The sequence below is a fragment of the Prinia subflava genome, chromosome 2, assembly GCF_021018805.1.
Source record: "Prinia subflava isolate CZ2003 ecotype Zambia chromosome 2, Cam_Psub_1.2, whole genome shotgun sequence".
In the NCBI taxonomy this organism is placed as follows: Eukaryota; Metazoa; Chordata; class Aves; order Passeriformes; family Cisticolidae; genus Prinia; species Prinia subflava.
This window is the reverse complement of record NC_086248.1, coordinates 83096184-83122067: the sequence shown is the minus strand read 5'-3', so window position 1 is coordinate 83122067 and position 25884 is coordinate 83096184. Positions and strand designations below refer to the sequence as shown.

The following is a 25884-nucleotide window of genomic DNA, read 5'->3' as shown; positions in this document are numbered from 1 at the left end:
CAGTGAGCTGAAGAGAATACAGCTTCAACCAAATGTTGTGTTTCTCTCTTCTTTCCTCTGTTTCAGATGTCATCTCTACCAAGGAGGGTGAAATCTGTACCCAAGGCCCCTACATCAGAAGAGCTGCCTTCATTTCTTAAATCGTAAGATCGTTTTTTTTCTTAGGATTTTTTTAGAAGTTCATGCTAAGCATGAGCAATTGCATAAGAACAACATTCAGTTTCTGAGAAGCTGATTAAAAAGTTTTCATGCATGAAACTTCAATTATAAAATGCAAATTACTTAGGCTTCTTCATGCTCACAATGAAGAAGTGTGAGCAGTGAATTGCCAGTTGTCCAAACAGACTCATGTGTATGATGTGTGTATACATCATAAAAGTTGGTATTGTTTAAGCCGTTAGCTCTGCAGCAGTGTGAAAGACCTGTTATTTGTTGAGTCCCTCCACCTTTCTGTTAATTTTTCCTTTTCACTTTCTTTCTTGCCAAAAACCACTCAGACTAGCTCATTTATGTTTTTTTTTTGTCCTTCTCATAAGCAATATTGTTGATTCATTTGTTTTTAGGACCTCTGAATCAGAGGAGGAAGAGGAGGAATGGGAGCCAAAAAGAAAAATTGCCAGAAGACCTCGTTTGCCAAAGAAAACTGAGGCAAAACCTAAAAAAGCTGCTGCTCCACGGCCAGCTGTGGCCAGGAAGATGGTCAAGAAGGTAGCAATAAAAGAGGAAGCAGTGAGTGTCTATAAGCAAGAGACATTTCATTACTGCTGTTGGGAAGTAACATGAGCAGTTTTTCCGACTCTGGTTCAGTTGGTTGCCTGAGTCTCATCAGCTGATACAATTCTACTGTTCCTGTGGGTGTTCAGTATATTGGATAAACGTTGCTCTGTTTTGCATTAAGTGTCCATGATCTAAGGGTCCTCCTTGAGAATGCTGGCCAATGATAATAGGATGTGATTTTCTCTGGAGATGTTTTAAGAACGTAAATAAGAAAATGCCTCTGTTCTTTCTGTAATATCTCTGGTTTTGGTATTGCACCTTTGATATCTTCCACCTTTTCAGTGTCTGCATACCACAAAAACAGGCAGCCTGTGCTTGCATCTCCTTGTGTGGCTGTTCAGCCCAACACAGATTGCAGTTTTATTATCAATATAAAATGCAGTTATACTGAAAATTAGATACTTCTGTCAGCTATTAATATCTGAGATCACATCATGACAGAAGCCAGTCCTGACTTTCTGAAGATGATTCCAGGGGGAAATCAGTAAAGAAGGTGTGGCTTGTTAAACTGTATCTTAGCAGACCAGATCTCGGTTCCAGTACCCGTGCTGGGAACCTCACACCTCAGAAGTGCTTCTCTGCCCTGCTGTTTCCTGTTTTGTTGATGTGAATGGAGGCAAAGATTGTAGGTCACTGTCTTCTGAAGGAAGGTCTTCCTACATTCTATGCACGATAATTTTTTTTGATCTAAATCAGAGGTGTGCTCTGTGTGTTTGTATAGTTTCCTCCATGCAATGTAGCTTTCAAGTTACTTGATTTTCGGCTTGGCATTTTGCTCCAGAGATGTTACTTGGGGAAATTATGTCTTAGAGTTTAAATGAAATGTTGAATCACTTTGTAACAGTTATGCTTTAATGTCTTTTTGGCAGGATGTATCCTTGCTTATTGCACCTGTAGAAGATAATAAAATGCCACTTCTAAAACCTAAGGAAGAAAATCCAGGCACTAAACCAAAAAGTTTAAATCAAATGCCAGAAGTGCCTAAGAAAATGGAAGTAAATTCATTCGAAGGGAAAAACCAAAACAGTTTAGTGAGTGATGAAAAACCCTCAACAAGTGTTCCTGTAGTGAAACAAGAGAAATGTGAGGAGTTTGCGTTTGATGAACAACCCTCTAAAAAGATTAGGTTGAATGCATGTCCTGAAGGAAAGCCAGTTAAAAATCTGGGAGGCAACAAAATAAAAGAAGAATTTGAAATGAACTGGGATATTGTACAGGTATGAGACATTTTTCTTTTCTAAGGTACCAATGAAACTATTTCCTGCATAATCAGCACTTGGAATCTTAACATACAATTTCAGTCCTCTGAAGTTAAGTAGTCATTTAACCTCTGCTTAGGTTGTGATAAAATATGTATAAATATAGATGTTGTTTGGTAACTGTTAAAACTTAAAACTTTTACATCATTCTCATATATGTGACTTTGGGTGTCCTCAGGACAAAGCTTGCCTGAAACAGTTTGCGTGGCTCTCCTGTATGAGCACATGGGATTTTTGTTGATGTACTCAGCTAAAACTCCCATAGGAAGGGATGCTGACAGACTTGGGATATTTGTATGCAGTTTTACAACTTAATATTTAGTCAGTGTGGATCATTTAGTTGCAGAGACCCATTTGAGAGTATTTATCAATTTATGGTTCCATCAGGAAGATTTGCATTCCTCACACAACAGTGACAGCAAGGGAGATACCATCTTTGTTTTTGACTTTGAAGCCATTCAGGGGGAGGCAGTTTTAGCATAGCTCTTGTGCTGGAAGCCTGGGTATGATCATGGAAGATTTTACTATGAATAGAATGGGAGTAGATAGGACATATTGTATTCATCATCCTTAGTACAGTCTGCTTAAGAAAGCTGTAAAATTTTGTGGGTTTTCTCACATATTCCTGGAAATACATATGGAGAATTTGATCCCTGTGTGTGCTCTGAAAGGAGTCAGTATGATTGTGCAGGTGTTGTTATATTTTTAGGCTTCAGAATGACACTTTCAAAGGCTTTTTTGTCAGCCATCTACGGTTACTACTAGAGTGAAGTGCAAACAAATCGTGCTGGTGTCTTGGTTTGAAAGACAGGTATCTGCTAGGGAGGGGCAGGACCCCCCCTTGGGATGGAGGATTCAAATCCCCTCCCTCCAAATTATTCTAATTTAGAAAATTAAAGGGGGTTTCAGGCAGAGGTATGGGGGTAGGAATAGCAGTCCTTTAGTAGTGTGTTTAACAAGGCAAATAATAACAACTACAGCATTAATAATAAACAGAACTAAGCACCTCGAGGGGCTTTGGTTGCACAAAGGCCGGGGCAGTCTGATCTCTTGGGACTCTGAGAGCACCAAGCTGGAGCGGTGGAAAATCCCGGGCTGGTGGATGAGATGTGTCAGAAGCTCTGTTGGTGGTGGCTGGAGCAGCAGGGATGTCCTGGCAGAGCAGGGCAGTGCAGGGCCACAGAGTGGTTTTGGAAGTTTTTGAGGTTTTGGAAAACCTCAAAACCACGCCGAAGAAAAGGAGGTGGTGGGACAGGGCTGGCCCGGCCGGGCAGGAGGAGGCGAGCTCTGAGTTCCAGCGCACAGGAGCAGATGGTGGTTGATTTTCCAAGACTGGACGGGGGGATAACAGCGAACTCCTGCAGCAGGCAGCAGCCTGGCCGTTCTCTCTCAGATGCCCAGAGAAAGAGAGCAAAGCTGCCTCCAACCCTGTCCTTTACTTCTCCCAAAACTCGCCTTGTCTCCCCTCTCTGAGGGAAACTCCCAGAGACCCAAACACAATAGGTGTAGCCCGGTGCTGCCATCTCCTTTGGCCACTTCTTTTGTTTTAGACAAGTACCCGGAACAACTTATGGGAAAAGATTTTGTTAGTGAAAAAGAAACAAATCTAAACCAAAGAGATGGTTAAAATGTTACTAAGATAAGCTGCTTGTATGAGGTGTCAGTGATTCCATATTGATACACTATAACTTTAGAAAGCTCAATTTGTACAAAATCATGTTTAACTTTGCAAGGCTTGGTTTGTCTTGAAGCCCTCAGTAATATCGCTGGTTTGCTGTTTTGGTTGAGTGGGATTTGGGTTAGCTCTGGCTTTGTGGGTTTTGTTTGTTTAGCTGAACCATGAGGTATGTCAGTGTTGGCTTTAAAAAAAATCAAGTTTTCCGAGTTGCTGTGTACCCTTTATGATCTTTGTTTTGTTTTATAATTTTGGTTTTTTTCTTTATTTTTTTCTTTTTTTTTCTTTTTCTCAAGAGGTACTGCTGCCTGCATTTTTTACTGTGGTTACAAGTTTTTGGAAACATTGATTGCTGCATGTCTTGCTGAAATACTGGGTGTTGTGGTTGGATGCATGAGAAGCCTGATGTCCTGTCCTGGGGAGGACAGTAGTCTCTGCTGGCCAGAGTAATGTTCTGGGGGTGATTTTGAATGTTGAATGAGAGGCTGTTTAAAGGAATCTGCCATCTCTCTTAAATGTGTTTGGATGTTGTATTTGGGTTTTTTGCCTCCTTTGACAGGCCTTGTCAGAAATAACAAATGTTGAACCGTGGGTATGTGCAAACTTAATTCGGCTCTTCCAAGAAGAAAACACGATTCCTTTCATTGCTCGGTACCGGAAGGAGCTCATCAATAACCTGGAGGCCGACGCCTTGCGGGAAGTGCAGCACGCCTTGGAAGAGCTGCGGTGAGTGAGTCAACGACACAGGGAGGGATCTGGGCGGGAGGTGAGTAACAATGGGCTGCTGCTCCCGTGGCCCTTGTTTTGTCTCACTACAGCTGTGAAGGAATTAAAGAAAAAGGTTTAAATTATTTTTACTTGATACCTGTCTGGGGTTTTGTTGGGTTTTTTAGGAGGTTGAAGTTTTTTTTTTTTCTCTAAGAAATCTAGATTTATTAATTGCCAAAGACAAACGAACATCTTAATTTCTTTGTAATTTATTAAAACTGCACAGAAGAACTTGTACTAAAGGAGTAGTTAATAGTCGCTGGAAATACGTAGCATGATGAGATGAAAGCTCCACTGTTAGAAAAAGAATCGCTAAGAACCCCTTGACTCCCTGCTTGGATCAGGGAAGCTTCTAGTGAAGAGCCTTTCTTAGGTTGAAGTGTTCCAGGAGATGAGGTTAAACTATCCCAGATCACTGGAGGAAAGAAATGATCAGCAAAGCTTGCTGTGGCAATGGATGAGACTGCTTTCATTCCATCTTGCTTTTGAGTGTCCCTGCGTTCTTGAGATGGCAAGGGAACAGACTGGGCAGCTGTTCTGTCAGCTTGGTGTCGTCCTCCTTGTACTCCCTGCTGACCCCTACCAAGAGATCCTTTCCAAGGAGGAGAGGTGGCCTGAGAGGGTTCTTGTCCGAAGTAATTAAATAATAGCAAAATACCTCTGCTGCTTGCAGTTGCTGACATTTGTCTTATTGAAGACCCAGGAGTTAAAATGTGGTAGCCTGTACTTGATGCTGAAGAACTATCCTGATATGAATTGCATCTGTAAGAGCTCATCAGTGTGGATTTATTCTAGGACCTTTTTATTTCACTTCCAGGCCAGTAATATTACAGAAATGTGTGGAGCATTAATGACTATAAATTTTACTTGATGATTTTTCTTAAAGCTACCACAGGATATTTTGAAGTAGTTTTGAGCTAACTGAAGAGAGAGAGAAATGGTTAGAAACATTTGGATTATCAGCTTGGTTTGTTGAAGATGAACATGAGACACAATTTTTACAGGTCTCAGAGAGTTTCAGCAGTGTAATAGGCAAGGTCACAATCAATAGACATTTTTATTCACTGTGAAATGTGACTGGTAACATTAATCTCTTGCATTTTAGTACCGTTGCAAAAAAGACACATACAATGATCCAGAAGTTGAAGAAAGAAGGAAAGTTATCCAGTTGCCTTTTAAAAGGATTGCTGAATTGCAGAACTTTGGAAGAATTGGACCATGTGGTCAGTACTCTAGTCTTCTCCAGATAAACTTAGTTTAAATGTAATCTTATAACTAAATAGTGCATCATGTCAAGTGCACAGCATGTTTGGAATACTTCCCTCTTTTTAATAACTGGCTTTGTTTTTTCTTTTTGTTATAAGTCTTCGCCTTATAAAACTGGAAGTAAAGGCACCAAAGCCCAGAGGGCCAAGCAGTTGGGATTAGAACCTGCTGCTCTTGCCCTCCTGCAGAATCCTGTGGAACTCAATCTCTTTTCTTACATTAGACCCAATACCAAAGGTGAGTGCCCTGCTTCTTTAAGCAGTAATGTTCTAAGTGTCTAAAAACATTTTAAAAGGGAAATTACTTTAATTGTTCTGATGTTGCTGGAAGTTGGGCAACTACTTTAAATTCAACAGTGCTTTTAGCAACATGTGGTAACATGTTAACACATTTAAATACTCTTCAGTCTTTCCTCTCTCTTTGTATTGTAAATAGTAATAATTATGGTATAGAAATGACATAAATCTGGAGACCTTAGAGTTGACATCTGTATTTACTGGTAAGAGAGGGGGAACCACACCACACACCTGAGACCTTTCCATTGTTGTACTTGAATTGTTTCCTGAATATTCAATGCTGATCGTACAAAAGGCTTATGCTCATACTCTGTACTGAAGGAAATGTCACCCAGCAAAGCGTATCTTCATAAAAGCTGGCCCTGGGCATTGGGAGTGAGCAGGAGAGTCTTTGTGTCTGAATGACAGTAGGGATTGGAGCTGTAATTTCCGAAATTTGAGCAAGAACTTTTAACAGCATGATTGTTACATATAGACTGCAGTATTGTGTGTCTCTGTGAATGCAGTTATGGGTGGATCTGTAGGGGGCAATCTCTGACAATAAAATGGGAAGATTGCTGCAGCTTTCTGTATGATGTTAAAATAGAGATGAACTTCTCTTCTTCCCTGCCCCAACACAGACTTTTTGAATTTTGGCATGAAGATACTGAACCTCCTGAGTAAAGCTGACTCATACTTTTCCCACTTCAGTTTATTTAAATATTACTTATAAAATTCTGCTAATTTTGCAATGAAAATCAGTTACCAAGTATTCTGGTTATTAAATTACTGCATTTCAGCATATCTCATTACTTCATACAGCAGTGTATTGTAGCCATATAGCTGACAATTCTGTTGCAGTCCAAAGAGCCAAAAAAAAATCTTCACTGTGAAAGTTCAGATAAATTATTTAGAGTATATTCAAAAGGAGGTGCTATTTGTTGCACCATAAACATTAGTTTTTCAAAACCAGTACACCTATTTTCAATTCTGTGCTAAAAATAATGCTGCTTAGGTTTATATAATGGTCTGCCTTTGAAAGGCATCAGAAGTTAAATACATTTATGAAATGGGTTACTTTTATCACCTTGGGAGCCAGTTTGACAGCTTATATACAACTTGAGATCAGAGCAATTTTTTTTTTTTAAGGAATGAGCCGTTTGGAGTACAGAAAACTTTTCATCAAATCTTAATATTTGGTTCTTTTAAATTCTTAGTGTTTTTCAACTTATCCTAAAAATAAACTGAAATAGAAACATCAGTTCGTGTTTCAAGGCCCAATATTTAAAAGTTAAAGAAGCAGGCTAACCAGAAAACTTTGTTCTTTTTAGTTATATGCGTGGTCAAAAATTTCTCTTATTACACAAGCGCATGCTGGTGGACACAGTGAAGTGTTGTGTGAGTGATGCAGGAACTTTCTAATTATTTCTGATTCTGCCTTGTTTGGGCCTATGCTGTCTCATTCAAATAATCTACATTGAGTGTCTCAGTCCACATTCAGTACGATGCATTCCCTTAGCTTTGTGTTCTGACATCACTTCTACCATAAGAAATAGTAACTCACAGATGTAAGGATCCAAAATTTACAACTTGGTGTAAGTTTAGGCATTTAATAGTATATTCTTATTCTCACTTTATTTTTTTTCTTTCTAGCAGGTAAGTTTAGCTTCCTCGTTTTAAGAAGGCGCAAGATAGATTATATATATATATATATATTTTTTTTTTTTTTAATAATGTGTAAATTTATAGCATAATCAGAAGCAGGGTTCTGGGTTCAATGAATACATAGAGCAGTGCAACCTGTTAAAATGGTATCAGTAAAGCTGTCCATTAGGCAGCAGAGTGAGCAGCAGCATGTGTTGCAAGAGACAGTTAGTGCTGCATCTGCCAGCTCTGGGATTCTTGCTGTTTGCTCTGAAGCATTCATTACTGACTCTTGCTAGAAGAAGAGTTAGATATACTGAATTAAAATACAAGATGGCTGTTTTATTTCATTATCTCTGCTTCTAGTCTAATTCAATCCCGTTGCTAAGGAGAATTATGTGCTTCCTCTTCTGGCCATTTGAAGGAAAGAATGGCTTCTTAGTGTTGGAAATTACCTGAATGGCTCTGTTATCTCTCCAGAGATATGAAGACATTTATAAACTCATGTCTTTGAAGACATTTTATACCTTCAGTGTTTCATAGGAGAGGTTGATGGCACCCTGACCTCAAAAGTGTTGTTGTGCAAACTCCTGCTACAACACAATGTAAATATAAAACTATTCCACAGAAAAAAGACAGGATTCCCTGCAAACAACTTTAGGCTGTTTTCATACCAGTAGTTTTCAAAATATGTAGACTTCTGCTGTAGTTGCTCATTTTATTGAAACCTCAAAAATTATATTTCATTTTTTCCAAAATTATATTTAAATATCCAGTTTTACTATTGCAATATTTACGTCACAAATGTCAAGTTCTGTTAGTGTCAAAGTCAAAAAATTATTTTTCTCTAATTTTAATATAATTTTGACTTATGATAATGCATTGGTCACTTCAGGCTCATTAAAATATAGTTTGATGTTTAGGAAAGGAAGCTTTAGTTGATAAAATTTTAATAAATTAGGATTCTTTGAAGCCTTTGCAAGTCACTCCAGATAACAATAATCTGTTTCCTTTCATCTTGCATATATTTTATTAGTGCTTGTGCAGTTGTGTAGAGTAATTTCATTAGGTTTTTCTGTAATTATTAACTGTGTATTATAGTGCTGCATATTCTATAATTATTTTTCTTCTAAGGTCTTGCAAATATCCAGGAAGTAGAGGCTGGAGTGCAGCACATTTTAGCAGACATCTTCGCTAAAGACAAAGATACACTGGATTTTGTCAGGAAATTGTAAGTTTCATTCTTACTTTCTAAACTTTCTTGCTTACATGACAAAATGGAGTCTCCTAGTGGCAGATACAGAAGTTTTTCTTAATGATGTGAAAACGCTGTTCCTGTGAGATGGATTTAGGGCCATTCCTGTGTATGTTCATTAGCCCTTCTGCCTGTGGCTTTCAGTGCAGTAGAGATGTTCTGTGAGCATGGCATGATGCTGTAACTCCCAAAGAATGAAAAACTCTGTGCTGTGCCTTCTGTACAGCAGGTCTTCCTTGCAGTTGGTGACCCATACGGGAGTTTTCCCTCCTTGTGCTTTCTTCAAGCCATAACTCTTCAGAAGTCAATCTGCTTAAGCTCTTGCTCCAGTAGCTGACTTGACACCGGTCAGTGTAACTAGTGTGCAGTGATGGTTGATTTTGGCACTGGTAGCCAATAAGGCAAACAAATATGACTGGTTTTAAAGCAGGACTTAATGATCCTTTAATGGTGTTAGCTGAATTTAGGTTTTCTTATATTACTTGATTTCAGTGTTGTCATGTCTGTGGACAGGGCAGTAATCACTTGTTATTTTATTTTGTCTGCTGTGTGCCATCTAGGACAGAGAAGAGAGCTATCAAAGAGCATGCACCACCTTAGGAGCAAGCAGAGTTGCTTTGAATCAGCAGTGTCATAATTTCAATGAAGGGGTTTGTTTTGTTCTGTCACTTCCTGACACTTTCATTATTTTGACCACTGGAAGTTCCTTAGCTGAATACTCAGTGCTTTGCAGGTGAATCCTGTTCTTCTGAAGTGTGTTGTAATAAGTCACGAGGAGCATTCAGATTTGACTTTCAATTTTTATTTTTTTTTTTTTTTTTTTTTTTTTTTTTTTTTTGCAACTTCCCAAAATTTATTGTGTGAAGTTGAACCCATAACTCAAGTGCAGGTGGTGGCTTTTGAGTTTCCATTCCCTTGAGGAGGAGGAGGGTTGTGATTAGCTTTTTCTGCTTGACTGTCTTCTCTTGGTGTATTACAGTCAGTACACATTATGCCACCTCAGTATGAGGTTTTGTCATCCCGTTCTGCAGGTAATTAGAGTTAACATCACTTGTAATTGAGCAGACTCCAAACTTCATTTTTATTGGATCTATGCAGTAATGGCTTGTTATGAGTTTCATGCTAAAATACCTTATAAATATCTGATTTTCTTCTATTCAGATGCCAGCAAAGGTACATTTCCATCCAGTCAACGTTAGCAAAAGTGTCATCCAAAAATGGAAATGAAAAAGATATCGATAAATTCCAACTGTACCATGAGTTTTCTTGTAATATAAAGAATATTCAGCATCATCAGGTACAACTTGATTTTTTTTTTTTTTCTTATAATTTTAACTCTGGTAAATATTGCTTTGTTTTTGAATTTTTTTGCTTGTAATGAATTCTAAAGATATTTGCTTTTTCTTTACAGTTATCAGAGGTAATAGAGACTTTCAAATGCTTGAAATGCAGAAATAAGCTCTTGATCTGTGGTTTAAGAAACACAGCAAAGAACTGCTATTCAGTACCCCAAAATGGGTTTGTTTTGGAAGTCATCATTTGTCCCTTTTGTGAAACCTCTTCAGTCATCCTAAGCCCCGAGCTCATGCTTACATAACTAAAGAAAGGAGGGCTGAAGCAAACTTCCTAGCTGATGAGAAGTTGATGACTTGACAGCTAGGCTATCCCTGTTGCTGAAGTTCAAAGGCACAAGTGTGATGCACTCAATTCAGCTGTCAAGACCTCTGCACTAATTCATTACTAATCGCCAAGTGAATCGTCTCTTGTTTTACTTACAATCACCTAGCTTAAAAAAAACCAAAACAAACCCAACAAAAAACAATTAAAAAATCCAAATGAAAATACCAAATCCAAAACAAACCATAATATCACAGAGGACAGATCACTTAGATGCTTCTAACTAGAAATGTCCTTTTCCTTTAGAACTCTCTGATATGCTCATTTTTTCTGTGCTTTCTGTTTTAAACTTTTTAACAAAGGATTAATTTATCATAAAAAATTCACAACATGGATAGGCTAATTTTTAAGTGTTTTTCCCTCTTCTAATAGGAAAGGTGTTAGATGAAGGACTAAATAGCTACTGTTGATTTCAATAGGCTGGTCTTGCATAAATATTTGAAGAGGTACTTGTGGTTTTTCTCTTCATAGTAAGTGTGAATATTTACTTATATTGATAGTTATTTGGTGAAAAGTTCCTTCTAGAGGGTCTGGAAAAGTTGATGGAGTAATGTATTGGCTACTGTGGTGACATTGCCAAAGATTGGTAGATTCGTTGTGTCACGATGTGTAGACTCCTTTGAGTCCTTTTTTATTGAAGGAATACTTGAGGTAAAGAGTGTTTGGTTTAACCTGCACTCACAGTGATGAATACCACGATGTTCACTCAGGACATGTTGCATAAGTGTTCCCTGGCATGATGGTGTGGTTTAGTTCTCATCCAAGGCATTCTTTTTTTTTTTTTACTTAAGGAAAACTGTTGCTTAGCGACAGCAAGGGCTAAAACTGTGTTTCCCAAACCTGGTCAGCACTTTGATTATATGGCTGCACTGTTTTTTTTGTCTGGGATGTATCCTTAGTTTGTCTGCTGGATAGTAACATTAGCTCCATCTGCTTTGGTTTATTCTTCCCTGGGTGTGCTGCTCCCCTGAATACATCTTTCTTTACCCATTCTTGCTCTTCAGAGAAGTAACAAGCACCGATTTTACAACTGGCGGTCCTGTAATCACAGGATGGTTTTGCACACTTATGTGCTGCTTTTCATCTGTATAACTATTCTAATACATTTAATATTTCTGTACTGTCAATTGTTGAAGTCTGAGTTGCTTGTGCTTCAGTGATGTTTCAAGGTTCAAGGTGTGACAGGGCTCTCAGTACTAGTTGAGCAAAAAATGTAATTTATGATAGTTTCTGACATGTAAAATTTGCTTTTGTAAATATACTGGAACTTTTAGTGTTTGTTTTTTGTACTTCGGTTCCTTCTTCATTTGTCAGTTTCTGTCTTTTTCCCTTTTGCATTTTGATAATGAAATAAGAGATTTTTTTTTTATCTGCCATTTTTTCATTAAGCTTAAACCCTGGTTCTGTACTTTTGAAAGTCATTCTAATCATCTTCATTTTCTTTGTTACTTGACCTTATTCCCCTACTGATGCAAATTGCCATTTTTTAATGTCTTTATTTTCTTGGGTTATGACCATCCTTTTCAATACCTAAAAGTCTTTATTTTTTCCTTCACATAAGACTGTGAAGAGATAGTTCCTTTGTGCATTTAAAAACTGGTAAAAATGTATTCTTTAAGAACAGAGTTCAAGATGTCTTCCAGAGAAGGAATTCTGGTTTGGCTGAATATTATTAAAAGAAGCTTATACCCGAAAAAGATACAGGAGAGCCTGAACCTCAGAGTGATTTATGTAATTTACTAATCCCCCAGAACTTCAGGTTAAATAGGCATGTTTGAAGAGCAATTGTAAAACTTCCTGCTTTGAAGACCTTCTCCACTGCTATCATGGCTGTGCACAGACAAGTGTTCTGAATGCCCTTAGGTAGAGGCAAAAGTCAATTTTAAATCACCTCTTTTCAGAGTTGCATACACAAGATTGCATAAAATACCACACTGAAACTTGTCATCACCCAAGGATGGAAGTGCAAGTGATCCTGAAGACCTGGGTACCACCCTAACTCTGCTCTGGCTTAGATGTGAGTTTAGGGGCTGCACAGTAACCTGCCATGTTACCTGTGGGAGAGCAAGCTGGGCCTTGTGCCCAAATCCCTGGCAGCTGTGAGTGTGCCTTGCAGCATGTGTTGCAGTGAGTTTAAGTGGTGTGCAGTAAGCTGTGCTGCAGCTTGGTTCTGCTGTGGGTCTGGGTTACTTCCTGTGCCACTGTCGTTTTGTCTGCTGAGACTTGTCATTTTATCTTGTTTGAGTCGTGAAGTAATCAGGACTGGCGTGGAGTCAGGTTGTTTGAAAAAGTTAAAATACTAAAACTGTAATGAGAAAAAGTCCTTGTTGTTTTAGTCAGCTTTAAAAGCTGACTCCAGATTTTGACATGGCCAGATACCCCGTGGATGTTTCCAGCTGGAAGGTTTTTTTAGCGGGAGGTTCAGTCACAGTTTCTTCCTTTGGCAGCAAGGAGAACCTGACTGGACTCTGTTAGGACATAGCTGAGAAGCAATACCAACATAACTAAGTGTCATAACTAAGGAAAAAAATCTTTAAGAGTTTATTTGAATTTTTGACTAATTGTAAACAGTTCAGTGTTTGTGTATGCCTTGGAGTTGCTTTCCTGTATTTGGAGATGACTGAAATAGTGGGAGGAAAAGAATTCATGAATAAAGTGTAACATTTGAGGCAAGTACTCTATTTTCAATCTCATACTTAAAAAGGAATTGGAAATTAAAGTCCTTGGCAAAGTATACAGAACTTATTCTGTGAGTTCAAGTCAATATGCAACATCTAAGAGAGCTGTGAAAATGAAGCATGTTGTATTTTTATGATAAACAGAATAAGGTTTGGTGAATCTTGTGACTGGATCATATTGTTGTTCTTGCTTTCTCTGAAAAATGTATGTTTGCCCTTGCCAGACCCTTGCCCTGGATCTGTTCCAATCTCATACAAAAACAGTCTTTTTCCAGAAGTGAAGACGGCTTTGTGATGAGAATAGCCAGATTTTAACCTGTTACTTAAAAAAAACAAGCTAAACAAAAAGAACTTTATTATACTAGAGGGAGAAATCAAGTAATTCTGTTATTAATTGAGCATTTATTGGATGATAATTCTTCTCTGAATGTTTTACTTATAACAGGATAGGCGTATTGTTTGAGGATAAAAAATATAAATAATATTAGTCACTGAATGAACAGCTGGTTTAAGTTCAGGTGACTGACACATTCTGCAGATGGAGTGCCGGGAAACAAAATGTGATGCAAATATTGACCCTGCTGACAGCATGCTGAATGATAACATTATAATTCTATCACATACATTCTCTGTTGTGAGCATCACTTTGATTTCATTTTGACTTGACATTTGATTTTCTCTCTTTTTAAAGAATAAAATCAGAATAAACGCAAAAGCATTTGATTTGTTAAAATGTGTCTTTGTAATTTCTACGTGAAAACATTTGCTTTGGCAGTCAAGGTACCAGATGCTATAATATTTCACATGCAATCTTTATTATTAGCTTTGTTGTTCAATGATATGTCAGGCCTGGTGTGTCACAGGAGCAGTAAGGCTGAGGAATATAAATTGGTACTATGTCCTGGAGTCATTTTAAACCATTGTATTTAACATATGTGACATGTCTGAGTTAGCTAGTGATTGAATTAAAGTTCATGATTGACACAGAATGCTCTGTTGTGACAGTGCTCAGGGCCTGCTACATACAGCAACATGTGTAGTCATACAGGAATGTCAGCTTTGAGCAGGTTTATCTGTTTTGGTATTTTTCTACTTTAAAATACTTTGCAAGGAAAAATGAAATCTAAAGATGTGGATTTTATTTGCTTCTGAGTATTATCCTCTTTCTAAAATCTGCTGGTCAGTGAGTTCTCTTAGTATTAAGGTGAGCACTCAGTATGTCCATACTGAGACTAGACTAGGAGATATCCACCAGGATCCTCCAGGATGCACCACTTGTGTTGTGCTTCTGGTTTCAAATGTAGAGCCACAGTCTTCCATTTAAAATTGAGCTCTGTGTGCAGGTAGCATGCACACAACCAAATTTAGCTTTAGATCATGACTCTGCAGTTGTGTACACAAGGCTCTACCAGAAATACATGCATATGGTCTGGAAAGAGAGTGAGTGTTTACATCCTTTTCTGCTATATGTGAACTAGGCAATGGATTTAACAGAATGACTAATTTCATCCTCTTTCAAATTAAGCTGAGTGCCTTTGTGTCACACATTTTGATTTCCATAGAAAACTGGACTGTAAAAACCAGATTCTCTTATTTCCTACTGATTTGTTCATATAACTTCTCCAGGTTTTTTAAGCCTGTAGTGAGATATTTAGTGTTTAAATTTGGATTAATAATGGGAAGAAAAATGGAATCTGAAGCATAACTTTTTCCATTTCAGATGTCTAGTTCTGATTGGAATCACTCTTCAGTTAATTTCTTGAGTTTTAATTTGGGTTATTTAGTAAGATTATTCCACCACCAAAATTATTCCACCACCACGCTGTTTTGCATTGTAAGTGTGTTTAAGATTAAACTGGATCCTGAGATTGCAGACTCCAGGAAAAATGTATTATTTGTTAGGCCATGGCATGATTTAATCTCTGTTTAAATTGTGGATGTTATCTGTACATGCTAGTACTTTGTGAACTGATTTACTGTACCACCATCCTGATTTGCTATAGAATGTCAAGCAAGCGCATACACAAATGTTGATAAGTTTATCTTTTGGATATTTTGTGTGTCATCTGTCTCTGCCATTTATGTTTGCACTCAGATTCTGGCCATTAACCGAGGGGAAAATCTGAAGATCCTGACAGTGAAGGTCAACATTCCTGACGGGGTGAAGAATGAATTCTGTTGGTGGTGTGTCAATGAAAGGTCTGCATGGATACATATTCTTACAGAAATCTATTTTTTCTATAGACAGCTGCATACTGAAGTGTACCTCATGTGTCTCATTACATTAGGAGAACAAATTAAACAAATATTTATTAGATTAGATGAAATTAGCAAGTGGATAATTCTTACTCTGTATTTCCAACTGCTGTAGCATTATGCTGAAAAGATCATGCCTTGGGCTATATTTGTAAGTTCTGGCACTGTTCTTCAAGCAATTGAATTTTTTTAAAACATGTGCAAAGGCCGGTGAAATGTGAATATATTTTCAAAATGTAATATGCATCACATCTAGTAGCTTTTACTGAAAAGACTTTGTAGAATTCAATAGAGTGTACTCCAGACTTTGAAAAATAGCTTCATATGGCCAATTGCAATGATTAAATAGGGCTATGTCAGATTTGAGATCTGTGAAGTACATAACTTCAAGTTTCACAAATGTAAGGAATTACACATTTAAGAAGAACTTAATGGATTTAACAGACAAACGTAAATGTAACTGCCTTCAACGCATACCTCTCACATATTGTGTGAACCATCTCTTGCATTTTGATCACTGTTTAAGTTAGAAAACTGGACTGTAAAAACCAGATTCTTTTATTTCCTACTGATTTGTTCATATAACTTCTCCAGGTTTTTTAAGCCTGTAGTGAGATATTTAGTGTTGCATAATTTTCAAAGTATTTTGTAAAAGTTTAGGCTAACTATATGGGGTTTTGTGTAATATCTCTGTCAGTGTTCTTCTTGGAAACTGTACCTCGATGTCCTCTGTTAGAGAATATTATGATCCAAACTCTGCATCTTCCTTGCATGTATAAAAAACCACTTTTTCTTTCTCAGTAGTTTAAGATGTTGGACATTGTTCTGATGGTATCTTAGAAACTCCTTCCTTTGCATCCTAAAACTGAATAACCAAACGGAGGGGAAAAATAGGAAGAAATGTGCCTTTTAATGTGTTAAACTGAATACAGTGATACTGCTTTAGCATTACATGTGGTAAAAATGTTCCTTTTCACTGTAGAAATTTAATAGGGCTGTTTCCCTCTGAAAGGAAAGAATAGGGCTCTGAAAGTATTAAAATATTTTTTGGCCAGATACTATTACTCTTAGGTCATATTATGCTAAGTAACCTTTTTTTTTTCCAGGAAAGTATCAGGAGTCATACACACACACCTGTTTCTTTCTAGTTTTAGTGCCTGTAACAGAATTTCTGTCCTCCCCTCAAGATGTATATTCTGTAGGCAGAACATAGCTGTCAGTCTTGCTCTTACTGCATCTATGACAGAATTTGGAAGCACTGTGGACCACAGATAATGGAACAGCTTGTCACTGCTACACAAATAAAAGTGGGATGTAAATTGAGATATTTTTGGTTTATTACCCTTTTGTGAATCATCCTGGGATAAGAAGAATATTGACCTTGGAAATGAATACTTATTAATACTTAGCACTCATAAGTCTGTATATGCGTATTTTTACTATTTAAGGACACTTTTCCACCATTAGAAAACTTCTGAAGGAATGGTTTTAGTACATCTTTGTGCATTAACATCAAGGACGGATTCTGATCTTCCTCCTCAGATTGACAACTGTGTTATCAAACTGACAAATAGTAAATGTGTATTCTGTCCTGCAAGCTTTGAAATGATTGTCCGGGGGTGGAATTTGCATTCTTTTCATTGCATTGATTTGCTGGTTAGAGCAAAAGGTTAATAACTTTTTTTTTGAGTCAATGGTTTCAAAACTTGGCCAAGGTATTAACTAATTTGCCAGAGATCTCACACACACAGTCACTTGCAGAACCAGAAATACCAGCTTGCTACAGAGTTTGGCCGGTATTTTAGCCAGAAAATTATATCACCTACTGCTTAGTGAATTAATAGCAAATATTATGAACTTTTTGTACTCTTCTGAGACAAAGTTTTTAGCATTAAATGCTCCTGCAGTGGAAAGCAAGTCTGGGAGACTAGAGTTCCTTATTGCATTGAGCTCTGTGTAGATGCTGTCTAAGAATATTGTAAATTTTTTTGAAAGTTCAGAATGTTTATTAGGCTGTATAGGCATTTTTCCTTGCAATTTGGGTTTGTGTAGAAAAGTCAAGAATATCCTTATGCCTGGCCCTGTGGACTCTATTTTTGCCCAGAAAATGGCATCTCTGTGGTTTGACAGTAAACCTACTTCCATTAACACGAGAACTGTACTGGTCCCAAAAACTTTGTTGTGAAATTGAAGAGAAAAATGATCATTGAGAGAGCCAGAGAGGGGCTGCTTAGCTGGCTTTGAGTGTAGAAACAACATGGAGTTCTTCCTTGGAATGGAGTGGAGTTTGTTCCCAAGTGGGATTTCAGTCTTGAAAATGAAATTTGGTCCTTGATGTTTTTTCAGTTTACAGTCAAATTTCTCAGGTCCTGTGTAAAGTCCATGGTACAGGCCTTAAAGGCTTGCTTTGTCTGTGGTTACTAACTCGGTACATGTTTCATATAATGTCTTGGAGGAACACAAAGCTCTGCTGTTTGTCCATCAGGTCTAAAAGCCTAGCTGTTCTCTTCCTGGAACAGTTATTAATCAGTACTGGTGGTTCTTAGTGTGGGCTCTGTTAATTCTGTTTGTGTAGTTCCACTCCCTGGTGTCTCAGCAGTCTAAGCCATTCGTGTTTGTAGCGGTCCCTGTTGTGGGCACTAGGACATGGAAAACTGATGATCAGAGTGAGATGATACTGTGTGTATGGAGCTTTTTTAAAATTTGGCTTCAAAAGCTAGATCTTGATTAAATAATCAAGAAAAATCCGTTCTGAGAGGGAGGCTTAACTAGGCTCTGATAATCTTTACAAATATACACACATGATTTTGCTTTGCTTTTTGCAGGGAAATGGATTTTTTTCCTTCTCTCAAGAAATACTGAAATTATTAAACTGCAGTATTTGCTACGATTGAACTTGCTGTTTGAATGTTTTCTCATTTGTATCAATTTCTAACAGAATGTTGCCTAAATTTTTACTTATCTATAGGCAGGTAATAAAAGTATCTGTTGTGATAACCTATTTACAGAGGAAAAGTTTAACTGGCTTTAATGGATGGAAGAGAGAAGGAAACAGCTGACAGGTTTCAAAATTCATTCTTATTTGGGCTGAGGATGTTTTCTGGGGTAGTCATACCTGCCACGTGTAAAACTTTCATGTTTATAGAATGTGATGGCAATAAGAGGGTTTAAAGCCTTTGCCAGTTTTATATAAGTGTGGAAAGAGTCTAGTTGTAAATAAATATAATATAACTGCTAGCAAAAACTGTTAGCAAAGTGATGAGGTCATGTGGCTGAGCACTGAAATACAACCCTGAATGTTGTAAAACCGAATGTTGAGCTTAATTCTGCTTCTGTGTCTGTCTGCTCGATGCAGGATTGACTCGATCACACATTTCTCAGCTATTATATGCACAGGCAATTAGAAAGGTGTTTCAGGAAGTTGCAGATCCCCTTAGACAACTGAAAAGCTGTCTGGGTAGGAGCAATTTAGAGTTCTCAGTATTTATGAGTGGCTGCAAGTAAATAAGATCAGAAGTAAAATTCAGTTCTGTTTTTGCCTGTACCTGGACATTATGACCATAATTTTACCATCTTTCATTTAAAAAACCCAAGCCAACCAAACAAAAAACTTAGAAAGCTTGCATGCTTATTTTTTAATATGTCTGAGTATCTCCCATTACAGTTTGGGACCCAGGCACGTTAAATAACACAGTAAGTGAAGAAAAGTGTTATCAGTATTTTTTTAAGTAATAAAAAACAGGTGGACTTTAGTAGAAAATGTTAATAGCATTTGTTTCTGTTTGAGTATAATATATCTGGTTGCTTCTCCTCAACCTCAGTCTCACATGAAGGACAATCTCAGTGTGTCTGTTCTGCTTGTTCAAGGACACACACACACCCACTTACATCCCCCACACCCTCCTTCATGAAACTTTGCCCACAACAAAAAGATCAATTGAATAAATATCGAGGAAGCTTTGAGAGTGAGTCTTTTATGGCAAAATTTGTCATTATAGTTACACAGTTACTGTGCACTCTCCCTAGAAAAGTGTTCAAGGCTTCAAAATGTTTGGCTTAGAAAAAGTTGGGAAACGGTCTTGTTTTTGTTTGGTATTATTTATTTAATTTTCCCTTTTCCTATGTTATTATTTACACTTTAAATATATTAGTAACAGGTAAAATAGAAAAACAATTTGGTTTTTGGCTTTTGTTGTTTAAGAACTGCTGCAAAATTAGGAGTTCATTTAGAAGCTGAATAGAGATACTCAATGCATTCCAAATGAAATTTGAATTTGGTTTCATTTATTGGCATTAGTTTAGCTCCTTAATCTCCGTCTGGGCACAGTTGCCTTTTATCAGCTATTCTGCAGTGACAATCACAGGGGGTGTTTAGTCATTTTTTCTAATGTATTGAGGAATAGCAAACAATGCAGCCCTAAAGGTAATAATGGAACCAAGTTCTTTGTTCAATTGTAATAAGCTTTGACTTTTTAAAGTGGAGAGTTTTTTAATGTTTTCTTTAAAACATAAACCATAATTGTGTTCTAATACCAAAGAAGAGAAAAGATAAGCCTGTCTCTTGTGTGGCATTAGAGCTATGAGCAGCTTCTCATTCCATTAATATTTGACTCATGATTTAGTTATGTAATTATTGTAGTAATTCTTCAGTTTATAGGATTGAACAATGCAGAAGCCTTTCTGGAAAAATTCTCTTTTTGTCTATGTGTTTACATGTGTCTTAAAATATTTCTTTCTTTTTTCTTCCAATCTTTTGCAGATGGAGACCAAAACAATTTTTAAAACCAGAATTTATGAGGCTACTACGGAGTTCTGTAGAGGATGCATATAAACGCCTTATATATCCCCTTCTCTGTAGGGAATTCAGGTAAGCCTGGAATAAATCTGTATTTTCTTATTACTGATTTTTTTAGCAATTCCCTCCCCAATGTTTTGTTAGACTGTCATTTATCTATTTGAAAATACCAGCATGTTTCTAGTGCTCTGTGCTTACAGAAGAGATGAACTATGTAGTCTTGGTTCTGTAGATTTAATTTCTAACCCTATCCAGTTTAGGCTACAGTAGATCTTTCTGTGAAGGCATTTTACATGTTTACATGCTAGATACTTGTACATTTATCTAATAAAGTACAATTAGAACTATATTATCATGACAGTTGTGTCTTCATTCTTGTAATAGCGTAAATCATGATGTCACTGAATTTTCTTAGCATCTCTTCATGTTGCAGCAATAGTACTGTCAGTGACACTGTTGTGACTCACTCTTTCACCTGTCTAATGGAACTCAGTGAAGTATTGTTAGAGTTGGAGGCACCCCTTGGGTTTGCCAGCTGCTTTTTGTGGCAAACCAATTAGTCATAGTGTTAGTCTGATACTATTTTGTGAGTGTTGTGGTGCCTTTAGAGAAGTCAGTAAATTTATTACTGGTGATACTGTAGTAATGATGTCATTGGATATCATGTCACTTGTTAAGATCTGTAATACTGCTCTAAAGTTAAAGGAAATTTAAAACTTACTATCAAATTAGCATGAATTAAATGGGGTATATCATGGTGTAGTATAAAAGTTTACCACATAGTGGAAATTGAATATGTCAGTTAAAAGCATTATCTTCTGATAGCTAACAGTACTTATGATATGATTCTTCAGTAGCAGAAAAGCCCCTCAAAACATGTTTCATTCTGGCAAGACTCTCTGATATATGACCTAAATGTTAATGCATTTTTGAAGTAGTTCAAAATGAAATTTATCAAAGAGACCGTGTTACAAATGACTTGTATGAAAATGACATACTATCTAGTACCTAAAATCAGCAACCACACTGTGAAATGTGTTTCTTCTGTACTTTCCGGGGTGTGCTTTTGTGTTTGAATTGGAGTTGCTTTCCTGACACCTTTTCATGAGCATCATTGCAGGAATGATCTGTGTTCTACCTCTCTGAAAAGAACCGTCAATTCAAGATTTTAACAGCATGTATTTGGGCTTTTAGGCTTTTGGGCTTCTACAGTATGTTGTGTTTGCTTATTGCTTTGCAAGCAAGATTGCTTCACCTCTTTTGATTAGTTAGTCTGGTTTTCTCTTACCTGGAATTTCACAGATTTCTAAAAATATTGAGTTTACTTATTATTTTTACCACAATAGATGTAGCTACTGTAGGGGAGGCACTGTGTGTATTGTGGTTGAAATGGTGAACATCTAATGGTGGAGAGTTCAATTGTTGGCTTCTGTCACATGGGAGTGAAAACAGTTGTCATTCCTAGTCATGTCTACAATCAAACTCTTTGAAAATCAAGAAAGAAGACCTACTTTTTTGGGGGTTTGTTTTTAAGAGAACTACGCAACCTGACATAGGGGTGCTTCAAGGCTCTTTTATTGTGTTTTTATTCAGTAGTTTGTATCACAGGACTGTTGTGACCTGTGTTGTGTGTTTGAGGACTTTGAGGACTGCTGGAGCAGTAGGTTGCTGAAGGTGTTCTGTTCTATTTATCAAAAGGGAAAAAGGCTTCCTTCCCTACTAATTAGATGCAGCTCACAAGTAATCAGTGAGAAGAATACGAGGCTTGCTGCTGGCTCCTGAGGTGATGTCTGCTTAGATTTTACTCGTTGTGATGGTGTTGCATGATTGATGGGGTTTGGATAGGAAAATCTGAAACCTCTCCTATGGAGAGGAACTCAAAGCACCTTACAGTGTTATGGTCCCTGACCACTTAAGCCTTATCCTCCTATTTTCTTTCTGGACACACCAGGAGCTGGTTTTCTGACTCTTGCAAAGGGCTGCTAAAGTATTCAATACCTTCTTTTAGCATTAATATTTCCAACCCACCTCCTGCTGTTCTTTTTTTCTTTTTATTATCATCAAATGTTGGAACAGAAAGTTTCCAAGGATGCATTGAAATTGCTGGTGCTTCTAGTGATCAGAAGAATGAAACTTGCCAGCAAGATGATTACCTTATTTATTGTTTAATTTCCTTTCTTCCATTCTGTCAGATATCATTTCTTGTATCTGGTATAATAATGTCCAGTGTTGCTTTTGGCTCCTTGAAATACATTTTATCTTGTTGTAGGACTGCATGGAATGATTCCATCAAGGTTTCATGCAAGTGATATGGCATGGACATATTTTTAATGGATAGTCCTTCCATAATTTTCCATACTTTCTTGCAGGGAGTGCTTTCTTTCCTCTGTCTTCAGGGACACAAACATTTCTCCGTGTATCTTGTTTCACACCTGAAGCTACTTTGCAGATATTTTTCCACAGAAATAATTGCATCTCAGGCTGTACATGGAAGTGGGGAATTTTAAATCTCAGTTTAAAAACTGAATTTTATAACATTGAATATGGAAGCTAGTGGGTAATGATTAAGTTATTTGCTTTTATTACAATACACCTGTTAGTGATATACAGTCTGAGTGCTTTATAGACTTCAAGGGAGGAGCTTGGAGTCCTGACTTGATTGATATTTTTTCATAAAGTAGGAGCCAAAGAGTTTTGAGATTTATTTGTTTGGATTTTTTTTTTTCCAAAATAGCCATTTTTCTTGCTTTTGGAGAGGAGTATTCTCTGCCTTTTATCTCTGCCATGCTAATGAGAACTGTCGTAAATTGGAAAAGCATGAAGCTGGACATCTTGCCATTTGGATGAAGCCAGTAACACACTGAAAAAGAGAATGATACTAGATTGTTTTGGATAGCTTGATGGGGTTTTTTTTCCTTTTTGTTGTTTTTTTTCCAAAGTATCAAATGGTTATACCAAGCTTGAAGTTAAGGGCCTCTGCTTCAGACAGTAGGTCATGTAATTGATACAAGCGTTGAGTAAGAGACAGAGGAAAAAGAGATGTCTATATTTGAAGTTTAACAATCCAGGATATTGCATAATAGGACATTCCCCCTACACACCTGGCAATTTCAGTAACATTTCCTATTACTGTGAAAGTTGCTGTGTATCAGTGCCAATTTTAAACATGATTTCCATAAGTCTGACATAACTCATAGCATGTGTTTAGGGACAATTTTAAATCCTGTGCAAGTCTCCCTTCTTAGGTGGACTGACAAGAATTTGCAGTGTGGGAGGACTTGGCCTTGTGGCCTTGGACAGCTGGGACCCTGTATCTTTGGGATAGATGGAAAGATGGAACTTGGCCTGTCTTTGTACAAAGCCTCTGGTCCAAAGCCATTCCCTTCTTTGTCTACAAGCCACTTGTAATCTTCATTTGCATGCATGGGTGGCTGGTTGATTCTCTGTTATGTGTGTAGTGTGTATCTAGAAGATCCATGCTTCTATGAGGCTGAGGTATTGGCTTTTGTTTCCTCTGGTCTCTCATAAGTGGCATCTAATTCCTCTGTCTCTGGACTCTCCCTAGAAGAAGCTTTTTCTGTGGTTTAGATTATTTTTTTTCTATTTTTTTTTTTAATTAGAGAAGGGAAAAACGGGAGAAGGATGCTGCATGACTGAATGATCAAGAAATGGAATGGCAACTGAAATGCAGTGGAATGAGTGTAAAATTATACTTTCAAGGGGAAGTAGTTATCTTTTTATAAGTAAAACTATGAGCTCTGAGCTGTTCTGCCACAGGAGAGGCACTTTGGCACTGTGGAAGGGAGCTCCACATGAATGTTAAGTGCTCGGAAGATAAGGTTATTTAGTTAAGGAATAAAGACAAAGAATCATTGATTTGTTTGGCCTGTATTTGGAATATTGTTGTCCATTTTGGTCCACTCACATGGGGAGGGGCATAAGAAGTAGGAAAACAATTCACTGGCACTGGAAAAGGCGCAGTGAAGAGGAATGAGGAATGAAATAATTTCTCTGGAAAGAAAAAAAAAGACTACACTATAACTTCAACTTGGAAAAGGGAGGACTTAGAGATAAGTGATGTGTGAAGAGCAGAACAACGTTTCTAAGGATAAATTTTTACTCCCCTTCAGTATAAGGCTTAGGGGAACATAACAGAAAGACACAGTTTCCAACTAAAAGGTGGCAGCTATTTACACAGTTTGTGATGGACCTGCAAAACTCGGTGCCAACACACTCCATGGATGACAGAAATCTGTCTGTCTTCAGGAGGACATTGGGTAGTTGAGCAGGAGCTCTATTACGAGCTGTAAAGAGACAAGTCATGTCAAGCCCAGGAAATAGTCTGGAAGCAGTTGGAGGCTAGGACAAGATTATGGGACAGATGTTAGTGCTGCTCTATCAGCTGCTTAGGCAACTGCTTGGAGACAGAGTACTGGGATAGAGGGACAACTTAGCTGAACTGGTGCAGCCATTCACACGTTTGGTGGCGATACACAGACTGTCCTCACTTGGCTGAGGGCACATTTGAGCTGCCCAGGAGCCTTGTAATGCACGTATGCCCTTCACCGTCTCGCTGTACATTGTGTCTGTGATAATCTCATCTACCTGATACAGAAATAAGGAGCACATGGATAAAAGGGAGCCTTCTGCTGTTGCACACTTCCTTAGGAAATGTTCAATCAGTGATGTGTGAAAGAGGATCTAGACCTCTTTCTGGACTACTTTCCAAACAAGAGATCATGAGGACTTTTTGGTTTTTTCTGTACCACTGTGGGAGACAGGGCTGAACTGGTTGATTGGTTGCATCCTGGGCATATTCAAGTAAGGCTTTTGAGTTCTTCCACAGCCAAAAGCTGCTCAGAACAGCTTCATATTCCATCATGTCAAATAGCCCTTGTGAGGGTTGTCTTTGAACTATTTATAGCCTACTTGTGCCATGCATTGATTGACCTAAACAACTTGAGTAATGTTCCCTGTCCCATTCTGATAGGGTTAGTTAACTGTAATACATTTTTTTTCAATTCTGTAGAAATAAACCCAGGTAGTGGGTTTTTTTCAGTGATAGGTAAAAAGAAAAGCAGAATAAAGGCACAGGCTACCTTTAAATGAAGGCTTTACTGGATTGCTTTGGACTCCCTAATTACGGGACTTACTGACAGTGTAATGCATATGCAAGTGGTAAAGAGTACCTGCAAAAGAAAAATAAATCAATGAGGCGATTAATATTTTTGTACCCGTTATTCTTTTAATTTTGGTTGGTTGGTTTTTTTTAAGTGCCATACCATAACAAATACTTGTCCTTGTCAGTCCTTGTCTTGCTGGCCACATCTGAGAATTAAGACATCAGTGCATCTTTTACATCTTCACTTAACAAGACTAATTTGTTTTTTGTGACACTCTGCAGTAAGTGTTTGTGCTTCAAGTCATCTAAGCCAATCCTTGCTGCACTACCTCACTTCTTTCTGTTGAAGAACATAACTTGGGAAAGAAAGGGATCACTGTGGCCCCAGCAGTTTTCTAGTTTGGTTCTGAGGAATCAGAATACCCTCCTAGAGAAAC

General features: G+C 37.6%; 1 protein-coding gene across 2 annotated transcripts in view; it reads left to right on the top strand.

Annotated features, from left to right (window-relative positions):
- Nucleotides 1–25884, top strand: part of SRBD1 (S1 RNA binding domain 1) — a 125160-nt gene that overhangs the window by 6546 nt on the left and 92730 nt on the right. For both annotated transcript variants that reach the window (XM_063390813.1, XM_063390812.1), the window contains exons 4-13: nt 67–143; nt 564–729; nt 1647–1994; nt 4271–4437; nt 5585–5702; nt 5844–5982; nt 8799–8895; nt 10081–10216; nt 15370–15473; nt 20290–20397. In XM_063390813.1, the coding sequence (XP_063246883.1) occupies nt 67–143; nt 564–729; nt 1647–1994; nt 4271–4437; nt 5585–5702; nt 5844–5982; nt 8799–8895; nt 10081–10216; nt 15370–15473; nt 20290–20397 (1460 nt within the window). The remainder of the gene's footprint in view (nt 1–66; nt 144–563; nt 730–1646; nt 1995–4270; nt 4438–5584; nt 5703–5843; nt 5983–8798; nt 8896–10080; nt 10217–15369; nt 15474–20289; nt 20398–25884) is intronic.